Consider the following 22,943-nt stretch of genomic DNA (forward strand, 5'->3'; position numbering starts at 1 on the left):
ATTATTGCTGGGAGCAATCAACTTGATGTCAGCAGGACAGTAGATGCGTTGACAGCTGTAATTATGTATCTCCATGGTGATCACTTTTGGCCTGTCATGGAGGCCCACGAGTCCCCTCCCTTGGAAGCATTTAATCAGATTGGGCTGTCACTTGTCAGGTAGACATGGCGGGCTGGGAGTTGTGCTGAGGGGGCGAGGTGAATCGAGAATGAAGGGTAGGACTTGGCTGGTAGTTCACAGGGTCCACCGTGTGAAGAAAGATGTTTAAATTATGCCCGAGGTTTCTGAACAAGGATTTGAGACTCTCACACAGGTGCCTGGGCTTTGGTGGTAATGGTGGGTTTTCTTCCTTGCTGTTTTAAACCCCATCAGTTTTAACTCAGGAGATCCTTTGCAGCACTTACCTTTTTTGGTCACAAGAATACCTACTTCAGAGTTAACTTTTGGTTTGTACTTTTCACATACATTCTGTAAGTCTCCTGTTTGCTTACGTGGCAAAGGTGAAGAGTTTCTTCTTATCTTTGATGACTATATTTTGTAAATGTGTTATTTTCAGACCACAGCTTTGTTCTGCTCAGAAGTTTGGTTTCAGTTCCACTTGACTCTGTTCTTAAAGCTTTTAGTGCAAAAGCTAAAATGTATTTTTGGTATAAGCTTTGTTTAATGGAGACTTAATTTGAATTTTAATTCATTATTAGAACTCTTTTTTAAAAAGCTGACTATCACTTGGAAAAAAGCTGCATAAACAGTAAATTATAAATCAGAGTTTTCATGTTTTGTTACGGTTTTAAATTGGAAATGCCAATTTGCTTTACAAAGATATTTGTTGATTGTATGTAATACATCTTTATTTTTACCATATATATTTTTAAATGGAAATGATGTAACTTTTGTGATAATAATTTTAGTAAATAACAAAGAAACAGTTGCATCTAAGAGCCCTAGGTAACTTAACTTTTAGGATGGTGTTATTCAACGTAACTAAAAATTTAAGTTATGAACTATAGGAGAATGTAATAAATGCTCTTTATTATCTATTATTTTACCAGTGGATTGAACAGCAAGGTTCCACACTAGTTTTGTAGCAGTTTATATAGCAAATGGTAGCATATGTTTAAAATCAAAAGTTTTAGTATTTGTACCAGTCTCAATTTTAAACACAGCTTTAGTAAGCATGCTATGATTTTAAATAATGCATACTGGTGAAATCAGCTCCTTAACATTTTACTACTGAAATTTAAAAAATGCAAATTCCGAGATGTCTTTTCTATTATGTAACTTGATCCACCAGTTGTCACTTTGGGGCCATTTAAATGTGGCCAGTAGGCAGATTATGATATTATTGCTTTTACAGCTGCCCTATTAATTCTTTCCTAGTTTTTATAAACACTGTGAATTTCATAGAGCTTCAACTTATGCCCTGAGGTGTGTTTTCAGAAAATAAGAAAGCCAAATATATGTTTTAAGTGTGCTGAATGACTTTCCTTTAGAATGACGGTTTTTCTATATGAATGTGAATGCAAATATAAATATATTTTTGCATGACACTTTCACAAGTATATACATAAAAGCACTCTGGGTATGTGCTAATGTTATCTTCCTAAACCTTACAAAGAAGATAACAGTAGTATGATTTTTTTTTTTTAAGAGAATGAAACCATGGTTTATCTTTTGATGTCACCGTTTAATAAAGCCATCATCGAACTCTCATGTGGATATCCTAGACAAGAGGGTCTACATGTGGTCCCTTGATAATTGCTTAAATTAAAATATTAAAGGCCTAACAGCCGCTGTGTTGACCTTTTTCTGCCTTGCTGCAGACAGATGAGCGGCTGTTTATGAGGCAGGCTTCTTCCCACAGGTGAAGAGCTCCGTGAATTTGCCTCTTCTCTTCCCACCCCTTTACCATGTTGGGCATCAAAGTCCTGCTGTTCTAGCAGCTTCCATTAAATCCTTCTGTCCTCGAGACCCCTAGGACATGCTTGACTGTCTCGACTGTTTTGATTAGCTTTTAAATACTTCAGATTCCAAAACTTCAGCACAATAATTTAATAAATACTTCATCCTCAGCAACTGCTCATTTGAAAGTTTTACATGGCTAACCTTTGTGCCTTACTGCTGTTATCAAACAGGGAGATGAAAACAAGACTCAGCGATGTACTAACTAACTTGTTGGCTGGCTAACAGCAATCAGCTTCTTCAAAAGAATATTTTGAACTTGTGCTTTTTTTTCCCCCTCCCATGAAAATGGCAAAATCAGAACTCTAATTGGGGCTGTGTCCTTACAAAGCAAAGCCGTGAGAAAAGCTGTGTAAACATTAAATTCTCAGGGGACTGACAGTAACAGAAAAAAAAAAAAAAAAGCATTTTACAGTTGAGAGGGTGAGGCAGAAAAGGAAAGTGTTACGGAGATGAAAGCCGCAGGACCAGCGTTCCTATGGAGCTGATGAGCAGAGTCTTGATGCATGGCTTGGCTGGGGACCACACTGGAATGCCCGGAAGACTCATGCTCTGTTTCAGCTGGAAGACACCCTCCAATTGCTCCAAACACATCCCACTATAATGATGGAGAAAGTTTTTTTTGCTTGTTTTGTTTTTTGCTCTTTCTTAGTTCCTTCCTTTAGTGGATTAACAAAAATATATACATTGAACTGTGTAATAACAGATAAAGATAATTTGATCTCTCTCTGTTTTTAGATTGTTTTTCTCCTTCCTGGAAGCAGAAATATTATTTGAGATTAAAATTATCCATCTGCCTCATGGAAATTAAATTTGTTGTTAGAAAAATAGCTTCACACTGTGAACTCTCTTTTCTTTTCTTTCTCCCAGGTCCGAGTTGACAGCGGCATTCAACCAGGAAGTGATATTAGCATTTATTATGATCCGATGATCTCAAAAGTTAGTTCGACTCTTAACGGTTCCTTTCAGTTTTCTTCTGAAATGACAATGGACATAGATAATTAAAAAGTCTGGAATGGGGCCTTTACCTGAATCATGTGCTGTAATTAAACATATAGTTAGGGCCACCGATGGAAAAATGAAAGCTGGGCAGCTTTTCTTTAAGAGAAATTTCAACATCATGTTAGTTGCCAGCACTCCCCGCTCCCCAGTCTAATCACACCGTCACCCCAAGCCCCACAGTAACAAACTTCTCTAACCAGTGGCAGCAAGCTAGCCCAGTACAGAGAGAAGGAGTTACGTTGTTTCTTGACCAGTCGTGAGCATGGCCGAGATGAAAGTATGAATGACGGGGTGATATCAAGGAGTTGAGGTAATAGGCTGTGTTTGTTCAGAGGACTTTTCACCTTGTCGCTTCGGTTTTTATGAATCAGTAATTACTTACGTAGATTTAGCATAATTAAATTTTATGTAAGACTATGAAATGTCGTTTTGAAGTTTGACTTTCCAGAATAAATTAACCAGTCCACTTAAAATTTTAGATCCTTTAACATGTGTGAATCTTACAGAATGTAAAATTCTGACTCTAGTAGTTCAAACTGGGTTTTATTTAGAATATTTTGGTTTTTTTCTCTAAAGTGATAGACCTGTGTTGAGACCCCTATTTCTTTCTTTCTTTCTTTTTTTTTTTTTTTTTTTGACCTTGCTGCTCAGTTTGTGGGATCTTAGTTCTCCAACCAGGGACTGAACCCAAGCCCTGGCCTTAAGCACACTGAATTCCAACCACTGGACCATGAGGGAATTCCCAACCCTGTTTCTTAAGATGGTTTTTTTTCTTCCAAGTGTGCTTTTTTATGTAGTTGTAGTAAATGACCCATTTTTTCATTTTTCTTTTTTCACTTAAGTTTTTACACTAATATTGTTAAAATAAACTTTAGGTGTTTTGTTAGAGAAATACTGTTAAAATAAAAAGTACACAAAAATATTATAGATACATGGTTTCATTTTTAGATAAATTATATTGCTGTTCAGAAAAATCACCTGAAAATTAATTTTCAACCTGGCTTGATATGGAAGAGCTAATTAAATGTACCAAAAACTTGCAAACTACAGATTGTCTCATATAATAACCAGAAAATTATTTTATGAATAATTAAGTTCCTGTTGCCAATTTGTATAAGGTCTAGTGCACATAAACAGGCCCCAAATCATACAGAAGAGTAAGATTTTCTGTTTTTCTAACACAGGAACCTTAGCTATTCAGGGTGTCACACTTGAGAGAAAAATAGTAATCCTCCGCTATTCCAGATGTTTATATTCATCCCATCCTAAATGTTGACAATTTTGATAGCTTTCCTTTCAGATTTTTTTATGCTTGTTTTTGTTACATTTTGGTTTACCTCAAATAACTCTTTTCTGTGATAGTGAAATCTAGGAGAAAAGTCTGAAATAGCTGGTTTCTGATATTTGTTTAGTTGAAAAAATCTTAATTGACATAGTTTGTACTTACAACTGAATGAATGAAATTTCAAAATATATTCTGAAAATGTGTCATGAAATATTGTAACTTTTACTAGGATGAGATGTTTGACTTATGGATAGATTGATCTCTGCCTGTCTATGTAAACATTTGTTTGTTTGCTTTTAGCTCATCACCTATGGTTCTAATAGAACAGAAGCTCTAAAGAGAATGGAAGATGCCCTGGATAATTATGTTATTCGAGGTAAAAACAAACACTTGAGGTTATGTTATTATACCTGGAGCCTCATACTAGAAAACAGCATGAAGGTTTATTAAGTAGAGAATTCAGCAGAACATGTGCTTACTACGTGTTTTAAGTAGAAATAAGAAAAGCTTGGATTAAGCTGACATACTAATTAAGAATATGTATTTCATTTTCTGTAGCAGTCCTATACTTTACATCTATATCTGACATGAACTTATTTAATTGAACTTATCACTTATGACCTCTGCTGGATGAATATCTAGTACTCCTCATTCTGGAGTCTCTTTATTGTCAAGTGCAGTTAAACAGCCAATTTTGTCTATTACTGTCTTTGTTTTTTTGTTTGCATTGTTTTGAAGTGTGAAACTTAAAACCATATGGAGATTAAAACACAGTGACCCCTCTTTGACTACTATGGGAGTGGTAGTCAAATTGCTTCTCTGAATTAGAGCAAATTATAAAATATTTTCTAGCAAATGCCATTCTCTTACCTCATGTACATACAGAATGCGTAACCAAGTGTGATCCTGCAAGCCTTCAGGGTGTGTGGTGATAATGGTATTAGGAGCAGCCATTAAATTTAAATAATTAAAATTATACTTACTCCCCTTAAGGAGTAAATTACAGGTTAAATTTTATTAGCAACTTTCATTAGTAATGAAAAGATCATTTTAGTTTAGCCTAACATAAATTATCATCAACTTCAGGATAATGGACTTTCATATCAAATTTAAAGTGTGAAATATGAGTTCACTTTGAATTATGAATAAATTGTGTGGGTCTAAGAACATCCTTCATCTTCTCTAGCATTCTGCTTCATCTTATCTAGCATTCAGCTGTAGTAACACTGGTCTTCCCTAGTGACTCAGTCAGTAAAGAGTCTGCCTGCAATGCGGGAGACCCAGATTCAATCCCTGGGTCGGGAAGATCCCCTGCAGAAGGAAATGGCAACCCACTCCAGTATTCTTACCGGGAGAATTCCATGGAAAGAGGGGCCTGGTGGGCTACTGTCCATGGGGCCACAAAGAGTCGGACACGACTGAGTGTGTTTGACAAGCCACAAGAACATCCGTGAGAAAGACTGGCTGTACAGTTTGGCTCTTTTCTGGTGATTCACTTTATATAGCAGTGAGGCTAGGAGGCTGAATTTTGGAGGCTGAAGTGGTGGCATGGTGATGGAGTATGACGGTGGTGGAGTCTTCCTCAGGCTCGTGTGTAGCTTTCATACAATTTAAAAAAACCTCCATCAGAGTGGACACAGCCTGTCGGTCCTGTCTTGACAAGTGACTGCAACTTCTTGTGACTTAGAGAAAGTGCTCTGTTCTCTGGGTGTCTCCAGCCCTGAGACGGAGCCCAGCTTAGCAGTGGAGCAGGTTAGACCCTTACTTTGCCCCTTGACCAAGTGCCTTTGTGCAGTGAACAGTCTGGACAGCTGTCCAGTAGCAGCCCAGGACAATTTAGTGACTCTGTTTTTAAACATCTACTTTGCCCTGCTAATTTTCGTCTGTTGGCTGATAAGTCATGCAGCCATCACTCACGCTCATGTTTTCTCTTCTAGCTTTTCCCTTGTTACAGCAGGAGAACTGTCTTCCCTCCCTTCCCTTTTACTGTCACCCTTTTTTCTTCCCATTTGTTAGCTAGTAAGTGACAATGATTGTATCTAATCTCATGTACTGGTGATTCACCTCCATCTGTAGAAGGAAAGCTCTCCAGTGAACCTAGATGTGATTGTTAACAGTGCCATCAATATTCAGAGCTTCTAAGAATTTGAAAAATTCCCTTCACATTCTTTCTAGCTATTTTCCTAGCTCCTTTTTAGCCCTAATGGTATAGTGTTTGCTGGTTTTATAACTCTGCTGTGTTCTACCATAAGCAGCAGATGCATATTTTCTCTGTACATCGGTTAAGTCAGCCTTGAGAGGTCTGTTGTGCTACAGAAATAATATTGCCGCAAAATTATCCTAGTTCATGTTTGAGACATATATCCAATTTGCGTGTGTGCGTGTGTTTGTATGTGTTTAACTATACATAAGTAAGTGAAAGTCACTCAGTTGTGTCCAACTCTTTGCAACCCCATGGACTACAGAGTCCATGGAATATTCCAGGCCAGGATACTGGAGTGGGTAGCCGTTCCCTTCTCCAGGGAATCTTCACGACCCAGGGATCGAGCCCAGGTCCCACATTGCAGGTGGATTCTTGACCAGCTGAGCCACAAGGGAAGCGATACATAGACATAATCCAGGTACTTGGCAAGATTATTCCCAGAGGACTTTAAAGTATTTGTATGAGTTTTCTATATATTCCCCATGACACCCACATTCCTGCTCCATGATTGCATTTTTTTTATTGTGGTTGTTAAATTATTGTTGTTGTTTTAGTTAGTAAGTCACACCTGACTCTTTGAGACCCCTTGGACTATCGCCTGCCAGGCTCCTCTGTCCACGGGATTTCTCAAGCAAGAATACTGGAGTGGTTTGCCATTTCCTTCTCCAAGGGATCTTCCTGACGCAGGGATCGAACCTGTATCTCCTGCATTGGCAGGCAGATTCTTTAAGATGGTGGTTAATTTCAGTTCAGTTCAGTCATTCAGTCGTGTCCGACTCTTTGTGAACCCATGAATCGCAGCACTCCAGGCCTCCCTGTCCATCACCAACTCCTGGAGTTTACTCAAACTCAGGTTCATTGAGTCGGTGATGCCATCCAACCATCTCATCCTCTGTCATCCCCTTCTTCTCCTGCCCTCAATCTTGCCTAGCACCAGGGTCTTTTCAAATGAGTCGGTTCCTCGAATCAGGTGGCCAAAGCATTGGAGTTTCAGCTTCAGCATCAGTCCTTCCAATGAACATTCAGGACTGATTTCCTTTAGGATGGACTGGTTGGATCTTCTTGCAGTCCAAGGGACTCTCAAGAGTCTTCTCCAACACCACAGTTCAAAAGCATCAATTCTTTGGTGCTCAGCTTTCTTTACAGTCCAACTCTCACATCCATACATGACTGCTGGAAAAACCGTAGCCTTGACTAGACGGACCTTTGTTGGCAGAGTAATTTAGGTTTCATTATAATGAGCTTGAATGGTAAATTCATGAAGTCAAAATAGTCTGAGTAAGAATAGTTTGTCATATCACATCTCTATTGAACTTTGATACTGTAAAACAGTGGCATGGCACATGGGCAGTTTGTCAAAATATTAAATTAGTATTGGTCGCACCTAAGTGTTTTTTTTCCACTATGGCTGTCTTCTGAAAGGAGTATTCTTTTATATTTACAGAATACATTTTCATGTTTAATTTTTTAATTGATTTATTTTTTGACTGAGCTGAGTTTTCATTGCTGTGCATGGGCTTTTTCTAGTTGCCAGTGAGCAGGGCTACTCTCTAGTTGTGGTGCAGGGGCTTCTCATCTTGGTGGTTTTTCCTTGTTTCAGAGCACCAGCCCTAGACCATGTGGGCTTCAGTAGTTGTGACACACAGGCTTAGTTGCCCCATGGCACGTGGAATCTTTCCAGACCAGAGATTAAACCCCTGTCGACTGCATTGGCAGGCAGATTCTTGGCCTCTGAACCACCAGGGAAGTCCTTCATGTTTTATTTTTAAATGAACATGTTTTCCACTGATTTGCTTCCTATACTTTATATGCAGGCAGAGAAGTTACTATATTTTTAAACTAAGTGACTTAAATACAAAGTAGGCTTACTGCTATTCTCGGAAGTCTAAATGTACCACGTGTAAAGCAAAGTATATTTTATTATGCAGATACATTTTTCCAGGCTTAGTCTGAAATTTCTACCTTCGATTGACTGTGATAGAATAGAAGGAGATCAGACAGGCCTGGATTCACACTGTGTCCTAGATACCATTTAGTAACTATGTGAGTTCTGTGTCTGTGAATCTCACAGTCTACATTTAAGGAATGGGGTGTGAGTCTCTGCCTTATGAATTAGTCACACACTAATAAAGTAATGCTCAAAATTCTCCAAGCCAGGCTTCAGCAATACGTGAACCGTGAACTTCCAGATGTTCAAGCTGGTTTTAGAAAAGGCAGAGGAACCAGAGATCGAATTGCCAACATCCGCTGGATCTTTGAAAAAGCAAGAGAGTTCCAGAAAAACATCTATTTCTGCTTTACTGACTATGCCAAAGCCTTTGTGTGGATCACAGTAAACTGTAGAAAATTCTGAAGAAGATGGGAATACCAGACCACCTGACCTGCCTCTTGAGAAACCTGTATGCAGGTCAGGAAGCAACAGTTAGAACTGGACATGGAACAACAGACTGGTTCCAAATAGGAAAAGGAGTATGTCAAGGCTGTATATTGTCACCCTGCTTGTTTAACTTATATGCAGAGTACATCATGAGACAAGCTGGGCTGGATGAAGCACAAGCTGGAATCAAGATTGCCGGGAGAAATATCAATAACCTCAGATATGCAGATGACACCACCCTTATGGCAAAAAGCAAAGAAGAACTAAAGGGCCTCTTGATGAAAGTGAAAGAAGAGAGTGAAAAAGTTGGCTTAAAGCTCAACATTCAGAAAACTAAGATCATGGCATCCGGTCCCATCACTTTATGGCAAATAGATGGGGAAACAGTGGAAACAGTGTCAGACTTTACTTTTCTGGGTTCCAAAATCACTGCAGATGGTGACTGCAGCCATGAAATTAAAAGACTCTTACTCCTTGGAAGGAAAGTTATGACCAACCTAGATAGCATATTAAAAAGCAGAAACATTACTTTGCCAACAAAGGTCCATCTAGTCAAGGCTATGGTTTTTCCAGTGGTCATGTATGGATGTGAGAGTTGGACTATAAGGAAAGCTGAGCACAGAAGAATTGATGCTTTTGAACTGTGGTGTTGGAGAAGACTCTTGAGAGTCCCTTGGACTGCAAGGATATCCAACCAGTCCACCCTAAAGGAGATAAGTCCTCTGTGTTCACTGGAAGGATTGATGTGAAGATGAAACTCCAATACTTTGGCCACCTGATGCGAACAGCTGACTCATTTGAAAAGACCCTGATGCTGGGAAAGATTAAGGGCAGGAGGAGAAGGGGACGAGAGGATGAGATGGTTGGATGGCATCACTGACACAATGGACACGGGTTTGGGTGGACTTCAGGAGTTGGTGATGGACAGGGAGGTCTGCCAGACTGTGGTTCATGGGGTTGCAAAGAGTCGGACATGACTGAGCGACTGAACTGAACTGAAGTGGCGTTAGGAATGTAGATGGTATTTGCACGGTGCTTGCTTGTGGAGTTCAGGAACTTTAGTTCCCATCTTCTTTTCTTTCTCTTTTCATTACAGTTGTAAAACCACAGGTTTAAAGACTGTATGTCATCAATCATTATCAATTAGTTGGTGTTATGTGAACTGTATTAAACCATTAGTAAGCCATATTGAAAGCCCATTTTAGGCCATTCCTAGTACTGTGTAGTGAGTTACATGCCTTCATTGCACTATGTTCTTCTTCTTTTTCAAAGCATTTACCATAACCGTAATTAAAGTATTGGTTCTGCAGTTAATTGCTGTTGGATTTTCCCCTAAGAGTATTAGGTACATGAGGGCACTGGTGGTGTTTTTATCTTGTTTACTTGTGTATTACTAGTGCTAAGCAGTTCCTGACGCATGATAGGTGATTAATAAATATTTGTTTACTGAGTGAAGGAATGAGAGAGAGAGAGAGATGCTGTCTGTATTTCAAAGAGTTTCTAGTGTACTTTGATGGAAAATACATAAGATAAGTGTAATATAAATTCACAGGTGCCAAAACAATGGATATCAGAGGAGAAGAGGGTATCTGTCTTTTTTACACCTCTCCCTTTTTGTCCTTTGAAAGTAATGTGAGTACGTTAGGACTCCTAGGGGCTCCTCTTGAGAATATTTTACTTGTGCTTCCTTAAAACAATTCCTCAGCATAGCAACATTTTTAAAAAGACTAGGAACTCACCATGTTGGAGAAGTAAAGGCAATGGGCACACTGAGGCATGCATCCCTGAAGTGTGTAACTTGCTATTGTCTATTGGGAAAATAATCTAGCACTAGATGTTAAAAGTAGGTGCCCTTTCATCAAACTGTTCCATTTTGGGGAATCTGCCCTGTAGTGTTAAAAGACTGAATTGTGAGATGCTGTTTACAAGGACATTTATAGCAGCCTTGTTTGTAGTAGCCAGAATTTTGACCAGCCTCAGTGTCCACTCAAAGGACAAATCTTCACAATAAAATATTGTGCAATTGTGATAGCTGTATATATTACTAAAATAGAGAAACTCTCCAATCAGTTTGGAGAGCAATGCATAGTGCAAACATTTAGTTAAAATCTTCCTGTCCTTCACTTATGTTTGAATGAGCATAGAGAATAATTATACATCATATTGAAGTATATACATATTATATATACATTATATAATGTTCATATGGGAATGTCCCCAGTTGTTCCTCACAGTGTGTTTTTTAACCTTTTTTTCTTTTTTTTTAGCCCTAATGTGGTCCATTCCAAATTTTTGTGGTTATATCTCTATTTTCTCGCTCTCTTTCTATGTCATAACATTAACTTCTCAGAAGAGCCAGGGGTAATTGTCATAGAACATCTCACATTCTAGATTGGAGGTTTCAGTACTGGCCCAGGGAACGTATTTGGGAAATAAGCTGGAAAGTTGGTGGTAACAGTTGGCCAGTGATGTCCACGTGTTTTGAATTGGTGACTTTGAAAGTGGCTCAGTTACTAAACATTAGGTGATTTCAGAGTGTGATTGTGGGACTAGGTGGCTGAAGCGGAAGAATAGATTATTTAAGAACTGAGCTGAGATAATGTTGAATGGATCATCCGCATGGGTCATACCACTAAGGATCAGAGGAAAGGTCAAGAGTTGGGTAATGTAAATTCTTTAGTGAATATTGCATTGTGCCAGGGATGCTGAGAGATGATAGAGAATTGAGAAGCTTCTCTGACCAGATAAAATGAACCTCAAGGAAATGGAAGTTTCTCCAAGGATTAGAAGAGGTGATGTTTTGGAAGCGGCAGTGAGGGTCGCTGGAGAAGTGAGGTCCCTGAGGGCATTGAGGATTTCAGGTAATGCAAGGAAGTGAGTTGTAGAAGGAAATGGCAATCCACTCCAATATTCTTGCCTGGAAAATTCTATGGATAGAAGAGCCTGGCAGGCTACAGTCTACAGGGTTGCAGAGTTGGACACAACTAAGCAACTGGCCACTAAGGAGGTTAGTGGAATATCCCGTGAAGATGCTGGGTCTGCGGTAGATGAACCCATCCCGGAGCAGTGGTCTCAGCAGGTGTGGACCAACCTGGAAAAGAGGGCATGGGTGTCTGGGGAGGGTGGGGGCAGTTGAGTCCTCCGAGGTTCCGAGCATGAGGGATGCGCAGAGAATGAGGGATGTGCAGAGAAGTTTGCCCTCCTGGTGGTGGATGCAAAGTTCCGAGAGTAACGGCGGTGAGCACTTGGGCTCAGAAAAGTGGTTTCAAATGCATTCTGAGGGTCTGTACACTTCGTCTGATTAAGTTCTGATTCCACTTACTGTCCTCTGGCCCTGGAGTCCCAAGCCAAGGCTCAGTATCACGGACGAGTGCTGTAGCTTCCTATGTAGGTTCTCCATAAGTCCTTGTTAACGCACCAGTCCGCTCTTTAGTGGGTTGGTGTACAAAGTACAAACCCAGAGATCACTCCTCTGCTTTAGTGTCTTCCCGTTGCCTCTTTGTGGACCTCATGGCCTCGTTTATACCACTGTCTCCTGCTTCACTGTTGTCTGCATTTCCAGGTTTGCCCCATCCTCTCCCTACCTGATGGCCTTTCATGGTTAAGCCAGTCTAAGCAGTTGGTACAGAATCAAAGATACAGAGAAAGATACAGTTCAGTTTCTCTCCCAGGTAACAGTCGAGAAGGGAGGTGTCAAGGGTCAGTAAGGTGACTCCAGGATCACAGCAGATGGTTCTCATTTTAGGGCCCACAGCAGCTGCTTTTCATGCCTCTCATCCAGGCTCAGCAGGAAGATAGCAGGAGTAGGGGAATTCACGCTCACTGATTTTCAGGGCCTAACCCAGAAAGTACCCTGTGTTTCTGCTCCTGTCCTATTGTGGGTGAGCCTAGGTGGTCGTACCTAGGTGCTAGGAAGATGGGAGATGTAGTTGATAGCAAGGTGGCCATATCCTCAGCTAAAGCATACCATTTCTCTTATTAAAGGAAGGAAGGGAAAATAGATATTGGCAGACAGCTAGAAGAAAGAAGAATATATAAATGTATCTGCTCTGTTTTGAAAACACACACATGCATGCAAGGCTAGGACTAGTAAGATGACTTTTTTGTAGGAGGTGGCGGGATGGTCTGGTGGAAATGATTAGGGGACAGCAAATAGTATTAGTACATGGGATGAAAGGGAAAGACTTCTTTGATTATACGTTTTTGTATAATTCTGACCTGTAGATCCATCTTAATATTTAAAAATGAATATATAAAATCATTAATGTTCTGGGGTGAAAACTCAAAGTGAAATCCAAGCAAACAGATGGACAGGACTGTATGAATAATACAATCATGCTGAAGGAGAGAGCGGGGGGAAAGCGAATCTAAATAACTTTTAATAGTATTTTTACTGGATACCCTCAAGGTAGAGATAAAATACATCTAAACAAACATTAAGCTCTAGTTAGTAGGTTTATTTTTCTTAGTTCATGGGTTAGCAGCTCTGAAACCAGTTGATGTATATTCTGGGATTGAGGAAATAAATATATGTATTGTGGATAAGAGGAGTCAAGTTTCTCATTGTCAGAGAAAGGAGTTACAGATGTGGGAATGGAAAAGCGTGGGATGAACCCTGCAGTGCTGAGTTGGAAGTTCAGTGTGACTTCATAGTTTTTGACATAGATTGAAAAATAAATAAATACATGTTACTGCATTTGTAATTGTCTGTGTGTGTATATATGCACTCTCTAGCTCAGGATTTCTCAACTTCAGCATCACTGATGTCTGGGGTAGACACATATTTGTTGTGGAGTGGGGCTGTCCTGTCTGTGCATTGTAGGGTGTTTATCAACATCCTTGGCCTCTTCCCACTAAATTTCAGTACCATCTGCTCAGTTGTGAAATTCATGGACTTCCAGACCTTGCCACATGTCCCCTGAAGGGAGAACCTTGCCCAATGATTGAGAACTGCTGTCCTGCTGAGAGGTCACAGAAGCACTGACACCCATAGCAAGGAGTACACCAAGCACCCATATCTTGTTCTGTGAAGACCGTCCTCCCATAAATGGAACCTGCACTCCTTGATAAAATGGCTGCTTTCAGAAAGAGTAGAAGATGAGCCAAGAGATCTTATATAAGAATGTAATCAAGTGGCTCAAGAAATGGGGATATGCCAAAAAAAAAAAAAAAAAGACCCAGGAACCAGCTTTCAGGGGCTTCTGCTGGCAATTCTCAGAACACCTCAGCAATAAAATGAATAATGCTAGGAATAGATTAAAATCCATGAAATGAAGAGTCCATGAGTTTATACTGATACAAATAGAAAAGGTAAATGAGGGTGGGGCTCACAACTCTTCCTTACGGTAGATTTTTAACTAATAAGTGTAGAAAAATCAGTACTCAGCAAACACCAGATTGTTTGGGTGAATCATCAGTGATGTTAAAATTAGTGGATGAAAATATGATGAGAGACAGGTATTTGCTTAATTTATAATACCTCTTCAGATGATAACTAATTAATTAAAATGGGAAAAATAGTACCTTTAAAATGGATAAACCTTGAAACTTGCCCAAATGGTTACAATTAGTATCACTGGTAATGGAACAAAGCAGCAGCCTGCGCCTCTCAGTTTGATGCACTGAAAAGTCCACATTCTTTCTGTGCTATTCTGGCCAAAAATGTATAACATGAATATAATCATGAGGAAACATCAGGCAAACCAAACTGAAAGAAAGTGTACAATACAAATGGCTTGTACTCTTCCAAAGTGTCAAGGTCAAGAAACACAAAAACGGATCAACTTATCTACATCAAAGGAAACTAAGGACACATGACAATTAAATGCAACATGTGATCCTGGATTAGTTCCTGAACCAGGAAAAAAATGTTTTCCTTTTGTAGAAAAGGTCATAAATAGGACAGCTGGTGGAATTTGAATCAAGTCTGTAGATGAAATGATGATACTGTTGTCAGTGTTAATTTTTAGATTTGGTCATTGTACTGTGATTGCAGGAGAGACTCGGCTTGGTTTTAGGAGATGTGCCCTGAGATATTTAGAGGTATTTACCTGCAGCTTAGCCTCAAATGTTTAAGAAAAAAAATAAAATTGTGAGTATATACATAAAGAGAGAAACAGTGAATGACAGAACAAATAAAGGTGGTCAGATGTTAACATTGGAGAATCTGGGTAAAGGATGTATATGCTCTTTGTACTATTTTTGTGAATTTTCTGTAATTCTGAAAATATTCCAAAATGAAAGATTAAAAAAAAAATAAGTAAAGGGGAGCATGTGCTGCCCTCCTCCCAAAGCTAACCTTTAAGAAACAAAAATGGAGACGCAATTGCGATATGTATTATATATCATTCATCTGACTAATTCTAAAGGATTGAGGGCTTAGAAAACTGTTTTATGAAGAATAGTGGGTGGTTTGCTGTTTAGTTTGGTAACTATTTAGTTGTTCAAATGATTTTTTTTTTTTCTGGAGCCGATTGTGAGCTTTTGTTAAGATAAAGCTTCTTTAGAACAAAGATGTAATTTGGTTAAAGTTAATTTCTGAGCCCCCATGAAATAAGCAGTAGCTTTTGGCCTCTGTTTGATCCTGGCAGCGTGTGCAGCTCATGTCTGGCCCGTGTTTTGGAAGCAGCAGGTAGTCAGGAGAAGGCTGCTCCTGGGGGTCCTCTCTTCTGTGGCCTGGTCATGATTTCCCATGCAGATGGGACCCCGTGAACTTTGGCAGAGGTCATCCTCAATTCCCAGTCCACATCTCACAGTCATAATTTTTATGAGTATGTGATTAATAATATCATTAAAGTTATGAAACTAAGCCTGAGGGCACCTCAACTGTCTGCTTATTGTTTGAACAGGACCAGCTTGTACAACGGGCATTGTCTTAATTGGAACATGGAAAGTAAACTAAGTACAAAATGGTAACTTTCAAATATGTATGCTATCCTTTAGGGTTGAGTGCTTTTTATCCTTTATCTGATCTTTGGAGCTTTGAGATTTAATAAAATTGTTTATTAGTCCCTTAATTGACTTTAGAATTAATTAATATAGAGTAGTTTTTGGAGCAGTCAGTTGTGGGATCTGGATTTTGGTTGTCTGCCATTAACCCTTTATGCCATTAACAAGCCATTGTCTTGCCTTGTTCCTTAGGAAAGGATAATAGATGATGACTAGTAATATGTAATATTACATAGTAATGTGTGATATTTTATTCAGAGAACATTAAAGGGAAAGTGCTCTTGTGTATTAATTTTATCCCTAAAACACTATTAGCAAGGTAAAAGTGTATGTTTTCATGCTCTATTTACTAATCAAGTAGAAAAGTTTTTTTAAGTCCATGCTTTATTTGTGTGGTTGAGCGGCTCTGTTCTTTGATGTCCAAAACATAAATTAATATTTGCTGATGTTTCCTTTGAGTTACGTTTTAAAAAATCACCTCTTTTTCAACTTTGAATACGGGATTGAAGTACAACATCATTTATCCTGTAAAACTGCATGCATTTTAAATTTGGAGGTGTCATGGTCTTGAATTGATCACTGGCATCAGTTTGTTCATATTATCATTAACTGTTTCTGAAAGTTGTATTTTACTGAAGACAGAGCCCAGCGCCAACAATTCTGGCACTGGCCTCACAGAGGGAAAGAAAATTTATACCAGCATGAGACTATCACAGAAAAGCCAGTAAAGCTTAAATACAGAATATGGCGCATATAAAGTAGACAGTATTGTTTTTATTTAACTGGAGGAAGAAAAGATAAAATTGCTGAGAGACTGCCTTTCTAAGTTATTTACTATTTACATAAAATAGCTTATAAATCAAAACATTCTGAATTGTTAAAGTGTTTATGTGCTTCTGCTAAGTCACTTCAGTCATGTTGGACTCTCTGCGACACCAAGGACTGTAGCTCTCCAGGCTCCTCTGTCCATGAGATTCTTGTCCAGGCAAGAATACTAGAGTGGGTTGCCATGTCCTTCTGCAGGGGATCTTTCCAGGGATCTACCCCACGTCTCTTGCATCTCCTGCACTGGCAGGTGGGTTCTTTACCACTAGCGCCACCCGAGAAGCCCACTGTATACATAAGAACACTGTATTTTAGAAATGAAGTTAGAACTACATCTTGATCTTCTAACATGTATCCTTTCCAGTCCCTCCTTTAGGATCATGCTTTTTCCAAAACTTGTTGGATTAGTCTTACATGTCTGTGCTTCATTTTCTGCTCTGGATTCCTTCATGTGAATGTCCACCTCCACGATCTCTGTATTCTGATGTATGTGCATTCTCATCTACCTGCTAGTCTGAATTCTAGTGATTCAGACATTATCAATCCATCTCACAGGCGTCTCTCATTTAGCCTGCAAAATATGCATCCAGTTTTTTCCTTCCAGCCTGTTCCTTCCCTTTAAGTGGTGTTGTCTGTGATGTTGCAGAGTGAGAAGTTTGGCTGTTGGTGCTTGGCTCACTTTCCCCATCCTTGCATCCCCTGAATCACCAAGCCCCATCTGCCTCCCAAACATCTCTCAAGTGTAGCTGCCTTTTTCATGTCTCATCTACTCCTTAACTGTGGGCTGAGGCCTTACCATTTTCCAGCACATCTCCTGCAGTTATCAGCTTGCTTTTTCCCATCTTCACTCTTGAACCTTCCCAGCCCCTTTTGTAGCAGCACCAGAGTGATTCCCGGAATGCACAAATCTACTCATGTCTGCCCTGTTTCAGCCATTCTGGTAGCTCTCAAGGTAAAGTGAAGTCTTTGCTAGGCTGTTAGACCCTGATTGTTCCTGTCTGACTTCTCTGGGGCACCAGTCCTCTTTGCTTATACCCTTTGGCTTTGGTGTCTTTCTTTTGGGTTTCCCAGATGGCGCTCGTGGTAAAGAACCAACCCGCCAGTGCAGGAGATGTAAAAGACGCGGGTTCTATCCTTGAGTCAGGAAGATCCCCTGGAGGAGGGCGTGGCAACCCACTCTGGTATTCTTGCCTGGAGAATCCCATGGACAGAGGAGCCTGGCGGGCTACAGAACATAGGATCACACAGAATCATCCTTCTTTTAGTCCTCTTCATAGAAATACCTGGTGGTATTCACTTTCTACCAAAATGAAAATTCTTACACACTCTGAAGTTCTTCTCTAATATTACCCATCTTTGTGTCCTTCTGCATCTTTTTCTGTTTTCTTTCCCAGCCAGGCCTCTTTCCTCTTCCTAGGACACTGCATCTGTCATTTCCTGTGCGTATCAATCTTGCTGGCAAGTCATAACTCTTTTCTTCTTCCAAAGTGATTTAGTTTTGTCTGTTTGTAAAACATATGACAGAGGGATTCCTTTCCTCTGTATAGCCTTAACTCTTTCATGGTACCTTCTGTTTTAAATTCTTGGCTACCTTGTCTTTCTAAGCATCCTAACGCTTTGCTTTTTAATAAATTGCTCTTTGGTTTTGTGTAGCAAAACATCACCTAGGGACTTTGATGGTGGTCCATTGATTAAGACTTTGCGCTTCCATTGCAGGGGGCACAGGTTTGATCCCTGGTCAGGGAACTAAGACCCGCATGGAAGTTAAAAAAAAAAAACACACACACACATAAAAAAACACCTATAATATAGGCAAATGTCAACTTCTGCAATGATTTGTTAGCTATACTGGTGTAATCAGAAATTGTTATACTTTTTGATAATTCCTTGTAGAGATATACAAAAGCCCTTGTAGAGATAATTACAAAAGCCCTTCAAAACATTAGTTACTGAGTATGGACCAAGTCATTATCCATAAAGCAAGGTTGAGATAACTATGCATTTCTCCTGGGCACGTACTGTGAAAGATATTTATTAGATTACTGTCTATATGTGAAAACTTCTCCCATGGAATAAATAAAGGAATAGCATTAAAATTTGAATTTTGGAACTTTCTCTAAACGTTTTGAAATAGTTTGAATAGGTTGAAAATTGGATTTTGTAAAATTATAGACGTGATATCTTCTGTGTCAGGAAGCGAGATGATCAGAATTTTTCATATGGTTGCTAGTATGGTCTAATACAAAGAGATGGATAGAAGAATGCCTGGAAAGATGTATTAAGTTGTTCATGTTTGTTGGCTCAGAGATAGCAAGTCATATTGAAAAGAATGACTTTTCTCCCCCATATGTACCCATTAGGATACAGGGTAACCTGCTGTAACAAAGAGTCTTAAATCCAGTGGTATAAAGAAGATAGAAATTCATCTACGTCTCATTTAATGGTCTGGCTGGTCTGCACTGATGGGGCAAGTTAGTATCCTGTGGCCGTTATTCCAGGGGATACACAGACCAGTCTCTTTCCACCCCACCCACCCCCTACCCTAACCCTAACCCTAACCACTAACCCTAACCGCTAACCCTAACCCCTAACCCTAACCCTAACCCCAACCCCAACCCTAACCCCTAACCACTAACCCTAACCCTAACCGCTAACCCTAACCCCTAACCCTAACCCTAACCCTGACCCCAACCGCTAACCCTAACCCTAACCGCTAACCCTAACCCTAACCCCAACCCCAACCCCTAACCTTAACCCTAACCCCTAACCCCTAAACCCTAACCCTAACCCCTAAACCCTAAACCCTAACCCTAACCCCAACCCTAACCCCTAACCCCAACCCCAACCCCAACCCCAACCCCTAACCCTAACCCTAACCCCCCCACACCTGCCTTGTTTCTCTCCTTCATCCACATGGCCAAAGCCGAGTTCTGCGGTATCAGGGATCCCATGGGAAAAAGGAAGGAAAGGAAGATCAAGCAGTTCTTTTTTCATGTAAATGAGACTGCAGTTGGATACATTTCTTTAATTTATACTCTTTTTTTCCTTGGAATTAGTCTGTCGTGTCTAGCTGTAACATAGATGGGAAAATGGAGTCTGTCTGGGTGGTCTTTTGTTTAGTTAGGATTCTATTGTGGAAAAGATAAAATGTAAAATTTGGGGGAAATCCTGCAGTCTGTCACAAGATACTTCTGCATTTAAAATTTTATTTGATATGTATTACTATTATAATTTATATTCTGCTAAACATTCGATTAGTGAAGAAAGCTGAGCGCCCAAAAATTGATGCTTTTGAACTGTGGTGTTGGAGAAGACTCTTGAGAGTCCCTTGGACTGCAAGGAGATCCAACCAGTCCATCCTAAAGGAGATCAGTCCTGGGTGTTCATTGGAAGGACTGATGCTGAAGCTGAAACTCCAGTACTTTGGCCACTTCATGCGAAGAGTTGACTCATTGGAAAAGACCCTGATGCTGGGAGGGATTGTGGGCAGAAGGAGAAGGGGACGGCAGAGGATGAGACGGTTGGATGACATCACTGACTCGATGGACATGAGTTTGAGTAGACTCCTGTTGGGAGTTGGTGATGGACAGGGAGGCCTGGTGTGCTGCGATTCATGGGGTTGCAAAGAGTCGGACACGATTGAGTGACTGAACTGAACTGAAGCATTCGATGAATGATTCAGTCTCTTTGGATCACAGTTTTCTTATTTGTGTCTTCTTTTTCGTGCTCATTTTCTTATTCTATCACTGGTTACTAAAAGTTCCCCCCAAACATATACCATACAGTTGACTTTCATTTTTCTTCCTGTGATATCTGACTCCTGCATGAGTAGTAGGTGTGGAGAAATTGCTCGTAGGTATAGATTAACTTGCTTGGAACATCAACATTGTTAACACTTGGTAGCAGATGTGGGCAAATTTTTGGTAAAGGACCAGAGAAGACATATCTTAGACTTTGTGGGTCACGTGGTCTGCATTGCAACCACTAGCCTCTACTGTGGAAGCATGAAGACAACCCTGTATAAACACTGCTGTGTTTCAGTAAAAAGTATTTACAATCTGAACTGCAGGCCATAGTTTGCTGATCTTGCTTATAGGATGAGTACACCGTCCAGGTAGAATTAGATGTAAGCTTAAGTTTGTGGAGCTACAGTCTTACAGAAAATGAACTAGAGGGTAGGTAGGTCAGTGCTGTTAAGGTTCTGTCTGTTGTTTATTAATCACGTGTTGTCTTCTGCTCTGTATTTATTCTCATATAGAAGGATAATAATGAGCACAATAATAGTCTTTTTTTGAGTGCCCTGCATTGTGGTAAACATTATTTCATTTGTACCTCATGACAGTCAGGCTAAACAGGCTTTATTATTTATCACCATTTCACAGATGAGGACATTAAGACTTTGAGAGTTTAAATAGCTTACTCAGAGTGAGAGGTCAATCAGGTACTTGAACCTGAGCGATTCCTTGCCTGCTTTGTAATTATCATATAGGGAAGGATTCTCTAAGGCTTGAATAGCCAGAACAGAACCAGGCTTTCTAGGTTTGTTACGAAGCATAGTAGCACAAATTGGAACTATGCAGCAGTGGGTTAAAGAATTGAAAGAAATTAACAAACCTCTCTGTTTACTTCAACTCTGTAATGTACTCCAGTTGCCCTTCTAGTGGACACCTGATCTAATACCTGCTTTCCCTAATACCTGGTTTTAAGATGCCTCTTCGTTCTACATTTTACTCCTATTTAATGGGTTTGGGTAAACTCCGGGAGTTGGTGATGGGCAGGGAGGCCTGGCGTGCTGCGGTTCATGGGCTTGCAAAGAGTTGGACACGACTGAGCTACTGAGCTGAACTGAATATTTTTGTAATATACCTCCTTCATAAACTTTTCTGCATCATATATTCCTCCTCATACCATTCACACCCCTCTGTGGTAGTTACCTATTTTAACCTCACTTTGGAATAGTCATTGTGTTGTTTTGTTGTTTAGTCGCCAAGTCATGTCCAACTCTTTTGAAACCCCATGGACTGCAGCCTGCCAGGCTCCTCTGTTGATGGGATTTCCCAGGCAAGAATACTGGAGTGGGTTGCCATTTCCTTCACCTTGAAGCAGTCATTGTGTCCTGGGCTCGATTTTTCCTTCTTGATCATCAGCTTTTTTTCTTCTCCTTGTGTCCTCTTTGTTCTCCGCCTCTCCCGTCCCCCCAACTCTCCTCTTTCTTCTCTACTTATTTTGAAATATACTTGACATATAATCAACTACTCATATTTAAAGCATTCAATTTGGTGAGTTTTGACATATGTATAGACCTGTGAAACCCTCACCATAATCAAAAGACTGAACATTTCTATCACCTCCCAAAGTTTCCTGGTGGCCTTTGCAGTCCACCCTGTCTCTGACCTTGTCCTAATACTTCCTGTAGGTTGCCTTTAGTATGCATTATTTTTGGTCTTGCTTCTTTCTTTAATTCAGCATAATAATTTTGAGATTCATCCTTGTTCTGTATATGAGGGGATTCACTTCTTTTTATCAGTTCAGTTGTGTCCAACTCTTTGTGACCCCCATGGACCACAGCCCGCCAGGCCTCCCTGTCCATCACCAACTCCTGGAGCTTGCTCACACTCATGTCCATTGAGTCAGTGATGCCATCCAACCATCTCATCCTCTGTTGTCTCCTTCTCCTCCTGCCTTCAATCTTTCTCAGCATCAGGGTCTTTTCCAGAAAGTCAGTTCTTCACAAGAGGTGGCCAGAGCATTGGAGTTTCAGCTTCAGCATCAGTCCTTCCAATTAATATTCAGGACTGATTTCCTTTAGGATGAACTGGTTGAATCTCCTTCCAGTCTAAGGGACTCTCAAGAGTCTTCTCCAACACCACAGTTCAAAAGCATCAATTCTTTGGCGCTCAGCTTTCTTTATAGTCCAACTCTTACATGCATACATGACTACTGGAAAAACCATAGCTTTGACTCGACGGACCTTTGTTGGCAATGTAATGTCTCTGTGTTTTAGTATGCTGTCTAGGTTGGTCATAGCTTTTCTTCCAAGGAGCAAATGTCTTTTAATTTCATAGCTGCAGTCACCATCTGCAGTTATTTTGGATTCTTTTTACGGCCGAGCAGAATTTCGTTGTATGGACAAACCACATTCATTATTGATGGGTATTTAGACTGTTTCCAGTTTTTCACTTTTCAAATAAAGCTGTTAACATCTGTGTGTAAGTGTTTGTATAGGCATATGTTTTTATTTTAACTTGTGTAAATAGTTAGGAGTGAATTATCTGAATCATATGATGAGTATATGTTTAACTTTTAAAGAAACCTTCTTACAGTCCAAAGTGAAAGTAAACTAA

General features: G+C 39.9%; 1 protein-coding gene across 2 annotated transcripts in view; it reads left to right on the plus strand.

Moving 5' to 3' along the window:
- The window catches only part of PCCA (propionyl-CoA carboxylase subunit alpha), a 349,630-nt gene that overhangs the window by 169,159 nt on the left and 157,528 nt on the right, over positions 1-22,943 (plus strand). For both annotated transcript variants that reach the window (XM_061133801.1, XM_061133802.1), the window contains 2 exons: positions 2,830-2,898; positions 4,547-4,622. In XM_061133801.1, the coding sequence (XP_060989784.1) occupies positions 2,830-2,898; positions 4,547-4,622 (145 nt within the window). The remainder of the gene's footprint in view (positions 1-2,829; positions 2,899-4,546; positions 4,623-22,943) is intronic.

The sequence above is a fragment of the Dama dama genome, chromosome 30 (genome assembly GCF_033118175.1).
Source record: "Dama dama isolate Ldn47 chromosome 30, ASM3311817v1, whole genome shotgun sequence".
In the NCBI taxonomy this organism is placed as follows: Eukaryota; Metazoa; Chordata; class Mammalia; order Artiodactyla; family Cervidae; genus Dama; species Dama dama.